The 13087-nt window shown below is 31.3% G+C and overlaps 1 protein-coding gene and 1 long non-coding RNA gene across 3 annotated transcripts in view; one reads left to right on the top strand and one right to left on the bottom strand.

Annotated features, from left to right (window-relative positions):
- LOC149490443 (uncharacterized) overlaps positions 1-6395 on the top strand; it is a 43841-nt gene extending 37446 nt beyond the window's left edge. The window contains exons 3-4 of the long non-coding RNA XR_016316756.1: positions 2368-2441; positions 6072-6395. This is a non-coding gene — a long non-coding RNA (uncharacterized LOC149490443). The remainder of the gene's footprint in view (positions 1-2367; positions 2442-6071) is intronic.
- LOC149490442 (uncharacterized) lies at positions 3041-9983 on the bottom strand. Of its 2 annotated transcripts, none has more exons than XM_089704236.1 (2): positions 9622-9983; positions 3041-5399 (listed from the first exon to the last, which is right to left on the bottom strand). In XM_089704236.1, the coding sequence occupies exon 2, from the start codon at positions 5323-5325 to the stop codon at positions 3247-3249; it is 2079 nt and encodes a 692-aa protein (XP_089560362.1). In that variant the 5' UTR covers positions 5326-5399; positions 9622-9983; the 3' UTR covers positions 3041-3246. The 2 variants fall into 2 exon arrangements, with proteins under 2 accessions (XP_089560362.1, XP_089560369.1); XM_089704243.1 differs by lacking the exon at positions 9622-9983 and adding an exon at positions 5956-5971.
- Positions 9984-13087: the final 3104 nt, after the last annotated feature.

Genomic DNA, 13087 nt, shown 5'->3' with positions numbered 1-13087 from the left:
ATTTATTCAATGGAAGACGGTTGCAAACAATAATTAGAATTGGTTATAAGCTAACGGCCACAGCTATAAATAAAATTGTTACCTGCTCAAGTATATTTACTTACATTATTCATAAACAGTTATTAAAACATATATTGAAACATACTACCTCTACTATATGATATATTGTAATAGCAACTCAGCCTTTAGGCTACAGTTTTACAGGCAACATAATCATAGAACTTAAAAAGCAATCAATCCCTTCTCTTTGGCAACACTAGCAAATTGTATCTTCAATGACTCGTAAAATCTCGTGGCTCTCACTCGTTTTGATATTATGAAATATTTTTAACGATGCTTGACTAATAATTATTATTAATATACAGCATTGAACAATTCTACAAACATTCTACATTTGCATGCTCTTCTTTAACTATATATGAGTACCTATAGCTTAATGTAGAGCGCAATTCATTATTTAAATTTAAATTACATTCATTTAAATACTGTACCTACTGCTCATATATAAAGTGTTAATAAATAAATCTAGAAGTCATAAAAATACCAGCATCATTTAAAATAAGTTAAGATAGTTACGGATAAAAAATACATTAAAATAAATGCAGATATATCCTTGAGAGGATATTTTGTAATATAATGAGCGGTCCAATTCTAGACTTTTAGTATAAAATGTCCACCACGTAACCTCTAAATGTACGATTAATATGTAAATTTTCTCGCGTGTTGGGCAAAACTTGTCTTGAGACATATAACATCCAGATCGTCTGTATCTATGCTAAAAATAATTTAGTTTATCAACGAAATATTTTATATGCAGGCTGTTGAGATCTACTTTCATTTAACCTTGCTTTTTTATGGGACAAGCCAGCCCGCCTCCCGTGTATTGTGCCGTCAAGTACTTATGCATAGTTATCCGCTATTTAAATCGAGACGACTAATAAAAATAATACCTTCGTGACTACCATTTAATATTTAGACAGATATAAAGAACTTGATTAAAAAAGTAAATAGAAATTTCAAGACAAGAACGCTTTTATAATTAGGTAGCATTGAATTTCTTATGTAGGTAATCAAGGACCTTTTCCTGAAAATCTCAACTCAATCAGTCCGTACTTATACGAAAACAATGAACCTAAAATTAAATATTTAGAATATTTAGAAAGTAACGATTTAAACTATAGTCTAATATGCACACAAATAAAATTAGAGCCTGCTAGGCCAGAACGTGTAGGCAGATTTGTCTCACAATCACGCGACAAGCTTCCATATTTATTTAGCCAGTGTCAAGTAACTTACCGGTTTCACGGAGTGGGCCGCTGCCGCTTCAAAGTAATGCTAATTTGAATAGAATCTGTTACAAACATCTTACATTGTTGATCAGTAGGCAAATAAAATTAAAAACTATGTTACAAATCAAACCAGGATGTAAAAATGCATCCCGCAATTTTCTTTTCATTTAATCCTAAAATTTCTTCTCTTTAACATATCATAAATTATTATTATTAATAACTTTAAATCATAAAAAAAATTAATCATGTTACGTTAAAATAATATTTAATGGAATTCCATAAACAAATAACTAAAGCTATATATCTATTAAATAAAAAATATATCAGTAATCAAGTTAACAATTGGTAAATTATTTTATACACAGATAACTTGAAAAACTTATTTGATTAAATGGGACCTACAACTTCTCTAGAATTTAACGTTGTGTCATTAATATAACTTTATTTTTATATTTTTACAATGGCGCAATATATTGCCAGCAGCTGTTTACTAAAATATAAAATAATACCTTCTTGAAGTAAGAGATACAGGGCAACCTTGAGGTAGAGTGGATTGTTCCGGGTTCTTCCAGCCAACCGGTTGCCGCGTCTCTGCAACGAGCTGCACTCACTTATGCCTTGCATTATATTACATATATAGTAGTTTCAATATCAGAGTAATAAAATATTACATGACGTTCAATACATGTACATAGTGATCATAGGTATTCATTGTTTTAGTCAAAAAGAAAAGCTTCTACTTACCTTTTCTTGGAAGTTCAAGATTTTAAAAATTATTCCATAATTTTAAATTATATTTATAAAGACACAAACATATTTTCATACTTTTATTTTTTAAATATACACCTATTCACATTCTCAAGAGCTTTAAAGTTTTAAAACCCTGTACTAATAATAAACCTATAAAAGCTTTTGGTTTATTCAGTTTCCTCATTATTAATATTCAAGTAACAATCACATGCAAAACAAAATAGGTGCAAAAACGTGTTCTACTTCATATTTATAAGAAAAGTGAAAAACAAAAATAATTTATTTTCTTGCAAATCGACTTGTGTGACCTTGTATGTTATTTTAACAGGTTCTGCAACAAACGTCGCGTCCGCTCAGAGTTCCGACAAACCAATCTCTATGGCTTCGCACACCAGACGACATGTAAATATGTATAATCCTTTTTATCCACTTCACAACTTTCGCTTTACTGAAAAATAAGCTTAAATATCCTAAGCAACGTGTTATCGATAGATGTCTGCCATATGTGTGAGTTTTATATTATCTGTATTATAACTTATTATTATCAATAACTATTTTTACAAGTGCAGTAATACGTCATTATTAGATAATAACTAAATGTGTGTATTTTTAATTAACTTGATCATGAAATTCTTGAAAACTGTGACAATTTTAAAAACACATGTTTTTTTAGAAGTAATAGGTAAATTTGAGACACAAGCCGCATTCAATTCTGGTAGGTCAGGAACGCATTTTGTCATGATTCATGATCAAGTCTCAGCTTATACAAAACAAACTTTCAAACACATTGGCAACATATTTAAAGATAGTGATAGATAATAATAATAAACAAAATTGTGTTTATAGTTAAATAAAGTTTAATCCAATGCTTAACCTATCAAAAGCTTCTAATAAAGCTATAAAATACGAAGAGTGCAAAATATGTTAAACATTGCAAACGTTCCTTCGATGAAAATATTTAAATAAATAAATAATCAGTCTGACACAATAAATAACACAAGAATGCTAAAATATTTTATTGAGTTTCAGCAATAATATATTTAAAATAATTTTAATGTTAAATAAGGCCTTTGCTCGGTAATGCAAATACAATTAGCTACTTTAATTTTTCGACACAAGCAAAAAGCGCGACTTGATATTTAATTGTTGCGACATCTATATTATGATAACAATAAATATTATATTATCTTTGGGTATGAGTAATTTGCTAGTTCTCTTCGTCGTTTTCGACAGTATTTGCCTGAAATTTGGGAATTTCATCTACATTACAATCTATATCGGAAACAGGTTTTAATTCATTATTTGGACTAGTATCGTCTGCTTCAGTCTCTATATTGATTTTTAATTCTTCTGCACCAGCAGAATCAATTTTATCAATATCCGTATTGACGGGATTTATTTCGGCCTCTGGTGCCTCAGGTACATTATTAATTTCTAAATTTGGTACTTGTATTGATATTACTTCACTATCACATTCCTTTGCAACCTCTGGTAATTTGTTTTCCTCTAGAGGTTTAAAAATTTCTTGAAGTGAGGAAACTTTCTTTTCAGATGGTATTATTCTATTTAAATATACCAAAATATCCGATAAAGAAACAATACCTACAAGTTTACCATCCTTATTTACCAACAACAGTCGATGACTTTCAGTCCTTACAATAACTTCTAAGGCCTCATATAACGTAATACTGGAGAGACATTTTTGTAATTTCTCTTCCCAATCCTTTTTCTTCGTGCGCACTTCGCCCAGGGGTAGTGACAAGTTAGAATACAATTTTTCGCTAACTAGATTCAAAACTTCATATTTAGCGTATACATCTACAAGAATACCATTTTCATCTAACACTGGTAGAGCAGATACATTTTTATCTAATAAAAGCTGAAAAGCATCTTTTACAGATGTAGTGTCTGACACTGATATTATTTCATCATAAGTTCCGATATTTAAATCCATAATTTTCTTATGGAAAAACGTTAACTCGGGAAATTCATTAAGATACACAAAAAGAAATCGTAATATCCTCTTGTGAGATAAAATGTATAATACATCTCCAGAAGTTGGATCAATCATTAGCAGACGATGTACTCGATGTTTTATTAGTAAATTTATAGCTTCATGTAATGATTGGTCTGGGCCAATGCTACACAAAGGCTTTCGTGTAGCACGTAAAAGCTTCCTCCAAGTGTGTAGCGTGTGAGTTTCCAACTCATCCATAGATATTTTTTCCTTATCAAGATGTAATAAAATTCTGATAAAATCGGTTACTGTTATCATACCTACGAGTAGTTTTTTATTCGCATCCCATAGAGGTGCAGATCTTATACCGTGGGAGACGAGAGTTGGAAATGTTTTTCTGACTAAAAACTGAGTATCGAATATAATGACTTTTGCCGATTTTGGCAATATTTCATAACATCTGTGGTACTTAAAAAAATTTAACAACAACCTAGTTTTGTCTCTACCTCCTATTGATATTTGAACTATAGATAAATATGGGTCGTATTTGGGAAGTCCACGAATTTCTCTGAATAATTGTTTTGCTTGTATTGGATCTAAAGAAGCATATGAATTTTTATGATAAGTTGGTGACGTGGTATCTAAAGAGGATCGTCGAATTTGCTTTGTTGCTTTCTTTTTAGTTGATTCAACAGGAGGATGATCACTTGTGGAGGGTTTACTTCGGAATATGTCCATAACTCTTGTAATAGGACTATATTTTCGTGACGACACACCCGTAACTGTATAATAGTATTTTTTATGAGACTCTTTGGACTCTGCGGCATTATTTTCATCTTTTGTGGTTTCTGGAGATTCTGCTGGTTTAGGCGCTTTAATATTTTGCATTAGAGTTTGATGCTTTTTAGAATCACTTTTTCTTCTAATTCGAAAAATATCGAATATTGAACTTCTTGGACTAGTTGATGTACCGTGAAAGGTTTCGTATTCTTTTTTTCCGCTCGTATCTCTTTCAGTACTAGAAGGTCTGGAGGTTTCTGCAGCTTTGTCTTTAAATATTGATCTTACATGAGGTCGTTGTGATTCAGCGCCTCGGGTACCAAAATGAACAGTGTGGACATTACTTTCAGGTAATCGACTAGTGCTTGGTACTTGATCATCTGTAGCTGAAAGCTTAGTAACAACAAATTTTTTTCGTTCACCCACTACAGTTTGACTTTCTTTTTGTGTTTCAGAATGTGTTTTTTTCTTTTTGTGTTTCTGTTTAGATTTTCCATGTCTAGCTGGTGATTCGGCAGACGCTGATTCATTTTCTAAGATAGGATCCATAGTATAATTTTAATTTATTTAATTTGCTGCTAATTTTCTTATACACCATAATACTACAGACGAATTGCCAATACCTGTAAAAAACGAAAGTATAATAAATACTATAGTTTATACAAATTTATATTTCAAGACTCTTTATAAGTAGAACTAAATAAATGACGTAACTAGTTTGATTGAGTGATTTGGTGGATTTAGTGACAATGACTGAATTATATTTCAAAATTTTATGTATTTAGTTAATTAATCAACAATAATAAAAAATATGGTTTATTACGTATTTAACGATATTTAATATTTCGAGTTCCCTATGCAATTATTTTAGGACACAAACTTTTCTTTATGTACTGTATTAAATTAATTAATGAACATATGAACAATTGAATGTCGTTGCTAAGCAACAGGTCAAGTGTAATGCAGCAATTTACTGCACCATTTTAATATGCTCAAATTTCAAATTGATTAGAAAAATTGCAATCTACCTGTAATTTGCTTATCTTGTTCAATAGCATTTCAAATGTATAAACATTAGCTTTGATATAATACAAGGAAAACGAAAAAGCAAGTCAATAATCAATACTAGATAGGAAGTCGGTGAGCCTAAATACATTGTTACGTAAAACCATTGCCTACCTGATTTGTGTTGGCATTTCATCTTCATAACTACTACAACAATTATTATGCAATGTCAAAACAAGTCACTAAATGGTATTTATTGAAGAATAACTTATGAAAAAACAATTTTCCAGAGCATCGCGTGATATGGATGCCGGATTCGTGAATGGTCCGCCATGTTGTTATTTTGCGGGTGGGGTGCAGTGACATCTATCGACGGGTGCGGGAATCCGGGAAAAGGTGGACGGGCAATGGGCATGAATGCGGTGGAAAACTTGAGGATATAGAGTACTGTCACAAATCGCAAGATGTCAGTAAAGAAAAAAAGTCTATATAAAACACTTTAAAAATATTTTTTAGAACTAATTAAGTAGGTACCTTATCTCGCAAAGATCAATGTTTTGTAATGTTTTATGACTTGTATTTATATATTTATCTATAATGCAAATATTATAAAGCGGAAGAGTTTGTTTGGTTTTTTTTTTCACGGTTATCATCACGCTAAAACCAATAGGAGCGGAGCAACGCGGGTAAAACCGCGGGGAACAGCTAGTAGAATATTTAAATAAAATATATAAAAATTTTAACTTAAGTAAAAATACTTGTTTTAAATATTAAATAGGTAGTTTACACATTAATCAAATTATCATACTAAATTTTTTATAAATTTGTAAAATTAATTTAAAAAAAACGCATTATAGTCCGGGATACATCGCCCATTTTCGCAAGTGATTACTATCAAGCTAATTTTTCGTGAGTAGCTTTATTTTGATGAGATGCCCAATAATTTCATGTACGAAACTCTCGATTGTGGTAGCTTACAGAGGTAACAAGGATAAAAATTTTTGATTTGACGGTTCTCAAATATTTATTACGCAATTTGTAGGACAATATGTCTGTTGAATTATATAAGTATTAAATAAGTGAAAATAAAAAAATCAGCTTGTTAGTAATCATTCATGATGACTTCGTTATCGATACAAATTGGAAAGGGGGACTCTTTGATCAAACCATAGATTTTGTAGGACAAATATTTTTTCGAATAATTTAGATAATTATCTTGAGATTGAACAAAAAAAACATTCAGTTAGTAATTAATATTTGAGAACCATCAAATCAAAATATTTTATCCTTGTTTCCTCTGGTAGCTACCACAATCGAGAGTTTCATACATGAAATTATTGGGCATCTCATCAAAATAAAGCTACTCACGAAAAATAAGCTTGATAGTAATCACTTGCAAAAATGGGCGATGTATCCCGGACTATTAAGATAATAATATATTATATAAAATTATTATGATAACGTCTAAAATGTCTAAATTTGTATCTATCATCTATTATTAGAAAAATTGCTAGAAATACCTACAACGCATGCGTATCAAACTATGACGTATAATAACGTCATATTTATGACGACATCATTTCTCCGTCGCGGGGTATATAATGACGTAATAATTTGCGGGGAAAGAGGTAAAAGATCGATACTTTCCCCGTGTTAAAAATATTCGTGTAATCAAGTAGGTAACGCTCGATTAAAGGAGCTCGGGAGTAGAAACGGCCTTTGAATATATACGGGTCGATAGCTCACGTGCACTATTTTATATAGGTACATAGGTCAGGGGTTCATTAAAGAGTTAATAAGTTGTGACATTCTGATAAGAGAGGGGCGATTAGCTGACCCGTAGTGAGCTTCACTTGTGATGTTGAAATGCATAATCGTGATACAACACCTGTTGTCTCAGATTGTACGCATTCAATTCGATTGTGATCATTGTTTTCTAAACATTCACAATATCTATATAATTATATATATATAACTCAAAGGTGACTAATATAGTGATCTATCAACGCACAGCCCAAACCACTGGTCGTATCGGGCTGAAATTTGGCATGCAGGTAGATGTTAGGACGTAGGTATCCGCTGAGAAAGGATTTCCCGAAATTCTTGCGGGAACGGGGAAAAACGGGGATGCACGTACAAAGTCGTGGGCGGAAGCTAGTAAACAATAAAAACTTTAATTACTAACTAGATTTTTTTTATTAATGTATTATGTAATACATAATACCTATGTATCTAATTATCAGATTTTATTTAAATTGTATTTCAAGTACAATAATTTTCAAGTCATAAATCACACAAACAATCATTCTGTTATCTAATACCTACCACCTAAAAGCGTTACAAGATAGCTCCTGATTATTTCGCTGTTTCATATTTTTAGACGACGTCCACTAATCCTTAAATACACAATTTTGCTCACTGTATAATCTTTGCGCACTCAAAAGTAATTCCGAGCGTTTTACGTTCAAGTATCACTTACACGATAAGATAAAAAGATTTTTTTCGACGACCCATCAAGATCATTAGGTACCTGATTTTTAAGATAATGGAGTAACTATACATAAGTATATTAATACTTCTGAATAAAAGTAACTTGAATATTAATCAGCTACAAAGACTAATCAATTATAATTTAAATATTCAAAATATATTTTACAATATATTTTGTACACTAATTGTTATTGGAATAAACTATGATAAGACAAATCTATCAACCAGCTATTAATTATTAATTATCATACGTATCTCTTTTGCAATCACCTCATTATGTTTTTTTTAATGTACGAAGAGCATATTATTATGTTTAAATATACTTAGTTAATAGATATTAAATATTCAGATAGGTATTGATTCAGTTGTTTAGATCTATCGATCAATAATAATAATAGGTATGTTTATGTAAAATATTAATAATAGACAACTGAAAAGGCATTGTTATTAATATATATACTAAACTGTATCAATTAAAACACACCTACACGATAATTTAAATTTTCACTTATGATGCCCAACTAACTATTAATCGGAGAACAGATACCAACATTGGCCTCAATACTTCTGTTTTTAATTGAACTCGTTATAAATACGGAATGTTGAGGTCGATTGGCGTAAATCTCATAATGCATCGTAAAAAATAAAACAAATTATCTATATTCAGGTAGGTATTTGTGAAAATTATAATAATATACCTAGAACTACAAGCGTAGTTCTTTCAAATATCCCAAAATTATTTTAGGAACTAGGTAAGCGTTAAATAGTAATATTTTTATTTTCCTAAAATTTACATTTATCATTGATAATATAAAAAAATGTATCAGTATATATCATTCGTTACTATTAGGTACCTACTATTAGGTACCTACTATAAAATTTTCTGAAAACTATAAACTCAAACTATTTGTTCGGTTCATATTCATTTAAGTAATTTTAAGGTCATCTATTTTTAAAAACAATTTAGTTTGGCAATACCTTTGTAGTAGTAGTATACCTTTACACTATACTTTTTACTATTGTTGATTTCATAGAATACATAAAATTATAATAAGTAACAGAACAGGTTTGCATGCTTTTATAAAAAAATGTTAAATGTACAACAGCTATTAACTAACTACTTAGGTACCTACACAAAAAAAATATTTTTACAATATGGCTAAAACTGTAAAAAGAAAACTACATAGATCAACCTACGTCATGAAAATAATTACGATCATTAGACAAAATTGTAATGTGTTGTTATTCGACACTGATAAAAATGAATTACAAAACCTACTAGCTCGACACATAACCTCAAAATGGCATGCCGCATGATGTAGATTATGTAAAGTAATAAAATCAACTTACTATAAAGATCATTTCGTTGAACCCCTTTCGCACAGACTATTTGTGAACAATACACACACACGGTTACAATGTGCATCATGCACCCGTCAACCTAGCGTTTAGAGTAGCATGCGTTGAGTCAGCAATTAAAAGTTACACTATCTCGTTTCACTGTGCGTTCGCGTGTTTATTAAATCGCATGAACACTATGAAAAAATACACTGGATCGTTAATAAGGGCGGCCATGTTCAATTAGCACAATTTACAATAACACAATATTCAGACATATGAGCTGACGGCATTCAAAGATGCTAGTCGCGTTCACGTTATTATACAAGCGCGGGGCGCAGATGCCGCTGCGTTCGCGCTTCAATAATACGACTCCGCGCACACACACACACATGCCGACCTGTTCCAACGCGTACTTGCCGGTGTGTTCAAATACATGTGACGCGGACCGCGGCCAACTTCTAAACAACAAACTGAATACTGATAAATATGACTGTTATCACTATGGCATTATAATAAAAATAATGCCAATGTTTTGCAATTATTATTGCATTTTCCATATTTCACTGTGCAAAATACTCATTTCTATTTTATTAAGGTGCAGGTTATTAATTTCATATCGGTATAAGAACGATCAAATATTTTTACTTATACTACTTAACCCATTGAGCCCCGAACGGCCAGATCCGACTGCGACACGACACAATAGATTTTCTATTGTGTCTGTGATTCCGGGGCCTGATGGATTAATTAGTAATTACTATCGACATGTTTTTTTTATTTTTTATTTTATAATATTCTAAAACTAAATAAGTTGAAAATCTTCAAATAACATAAGCAACAATAGGTAATTCGAAACTAAATAAAAAACGCTGAAACGTATTTTAATTTTTATCAACTATGTACATTCGGAATTAGGCTCCAATTTCACTTTATACTTATTACCTACCTACTTACATTGTGGTGAAAAATAAAGTTCTGTTTGGATGTAAAATTAAATTCATTACATATAGATAATTTTATATGTAGTTATGTTATAGTCAGTTGTAAATATTTTATGGAAATACTTACAAAATATTATAAGTTATAATAACAACATTGAATTGAAATAAATTGAGGGTTGATACCAAAAATTCAGATATAATCATTAAGTCAAAAGTTATATCAGAGTTCGTGAGATATATCGATATTTGGAATAAATACATCCTACATAATAAAGAACATTTTATTTAAGATTCCACATGCGACTACTTTGGCTCATTTGACGTGAAAAATAACGCTATTTTCAAGGTTAAAAGCTAAACCAAACAAAATTGAGGTAGGTAGGTAAAAAAGGCTTTGTTAAATCAAGTAAATTTTTTTGAATTATTTTTTCACACTACTTTCCCTTCATAAAATATTTAAAGGTCAGGAACGGTACAAGATAGATATATCCAATAGATATATACAATAAAATTACCTACAGGTTTTACATGAAAAACACCAAGCATAAGTATTTTATTAGTTTGCCATCCAATGTCATTCTATGCATATTGAATTATTTTTTGCGCATAGGTATATAACCTATATTCAAGTTTTATCAAGTAGATAAGCCCAACATTGCTGTCCCTGATGAAATCTGATCGCTATAGAAGCAATTAATTCTATGTAACTAAGATTAAAGACCATGATAAAAACAATATTTTGCAATATTTTCGAGAATTTAAGTCAAATAAAAACTTTACACTTCTTAAATTAAAGCTTTACTGCTATTTTACTGGTTTTCCTGCCTATTATTATTTTTTTGCACAGAAGTTTGAAGCCAGTGAATAAAATAATGTAACACTAATTTTGTAATGAAACGAGAACAAAGAAAACATAAAGCTGTGTACTGTGTACTGTGCGTGTGTGTATCTATACTAATATTATAAAGCTCAAGAGTTTGTTTGTTTGTTTGTTTGTTTGTTTGTTTGTTTGTTTGAACGCGCTAATCTCGGGAACTACTGGTCCGATTTGAAAAATTCTTTCGGTGTTAGATAGCTCATTTATCGAGGAAGGCTATAGGCTATATATACGATCACGCTACGACCAACAGGAGAGGAGCCACGGGGGTGAAACCGCGCGGAGCGGCTAGTGTGTGATAAAAGCTTGAACTAAACTTAAAGTATCATAAAAATAAAATCCGCTGAAGGCGGTAGAAAAAAAAGTTTATTATTAATATTTTTTGGATCTAATTTAAATAAAGTTGTACTTATAATTTTTCTATAAAATTTTTATAAAACAATTGTAGACACAAATAAAACAAATGTAGGTACAAGTAAACCTCGTCATTGACGGGCCTCGTTGTGGTAGATACTTATTGATCTTTTAATCCTAATTAAAACCTTACGTTCTGTGTTTTTTGACATGACACTTTCTATTATCTTTTCGTTTTCATTTAAAAACATGTATGTGAGTATAATGTGTGTGTACAAATGGATAAAATTCCTCATAATAGTCTTAAATGGTTTAATTAAAGACAAAGTTCTTACGTTCGTATTTGTGATGATATATTTATGCATACTGCATATTTGTAGGTAATAAGAAGAAGCATTCAGGCATTTTTTTTTATTATTTTGTCTTTGACAATGTAATGAGGACCATGTAGTTAAGAGGGCTCTTTACTTGCCAAATAAAAGAAGGGGTCTGAGGCATCCGCCAGCCACTTGGTGGTCCACCATATCGAACGACTTGGAGCGAGCCCAATTGAACAACCAGACAACCCAGGATAGGCCATCCTAGCGCATGAGAACGAGGAGAGCCGACACCAAATAAAGGGATAAGGCAAAGGAAAAGAAGAATGCTGTCTTTGACAACCAAAGTCGAACCCATACAGCCATGGAGAATATAACTTGAACTTCTTCTAGAATATTAGCACGATTTAGAAATTTTGCCTACTCTAAAATACTTTTTATTATATCTCGCCGAAATATTTCAATAATTGTCAGCTAAAACAAAATCGACTCTGTTAAATTTATCCGAATAGAATATAAATAATTCATCATACAGATTTAAAATAAAAAATATACTACCTATTTGAATATTTATCTCATGATTAGAATGGATGCAGAATATCTAAACATTTATTTCTCGTCGCATCTATGACTACAGAATCGACCGATGAATCAGCCGTAAGCATAAAGAAAAACAAAAAGCATAACTCAGTTTTGTTATTTGCATTGTGCTGCAGAGAAAATTGCTAAGTATTACACAAGTAAAAGGGAAAGGGATTAAACACTTGCCGGCGGAGACCCTTGACGGATGAACAGGTCTTTTGTCGGTGAGTGGACGGCGACGGCATCGATTATAAGTAAAATTAGAATAACTGGACGTTTGCCCGAAGAGCGGGCAACAAATAGTACTAGGGCATGCGACCAATCGTACCAGCCGCAAATATATGCACCGTGCTGAATGCGGACACACCGCGGAAGATATCGCACTAACATTAACCGCATTTAAA

This window comes from Colias philodice, chromosome 2 (genome assembly GCF_061535455.1).
Source record: "Colias philodice isolate Cphi_HAF_F1 chromosome 2, ilColPhil1 Martin Lab GWU primary, whole genome shotgun sequence".
Lineage (NCBI taxonomy): Eukaryota > Metazoa > Arthropoda > Insecta > Lepidoptera > Pieridae > Colias > Colias philodice.
The sequence above is the reverse complement of the archived record's forward strand: the minus strand, read 5'-3'. Positions and strand labels throughout refer to the sequence as shown.

What these genes read in the sequence shown, in the direction of transcription:
- LOC149490442 (XM_089704236.1), bottom strand. Translation starts at nt 5,325, where the DNA reads ATGGATCCTATCTTAGAAAATGAATCAGCGTCTGCCGAATCACCAGCT.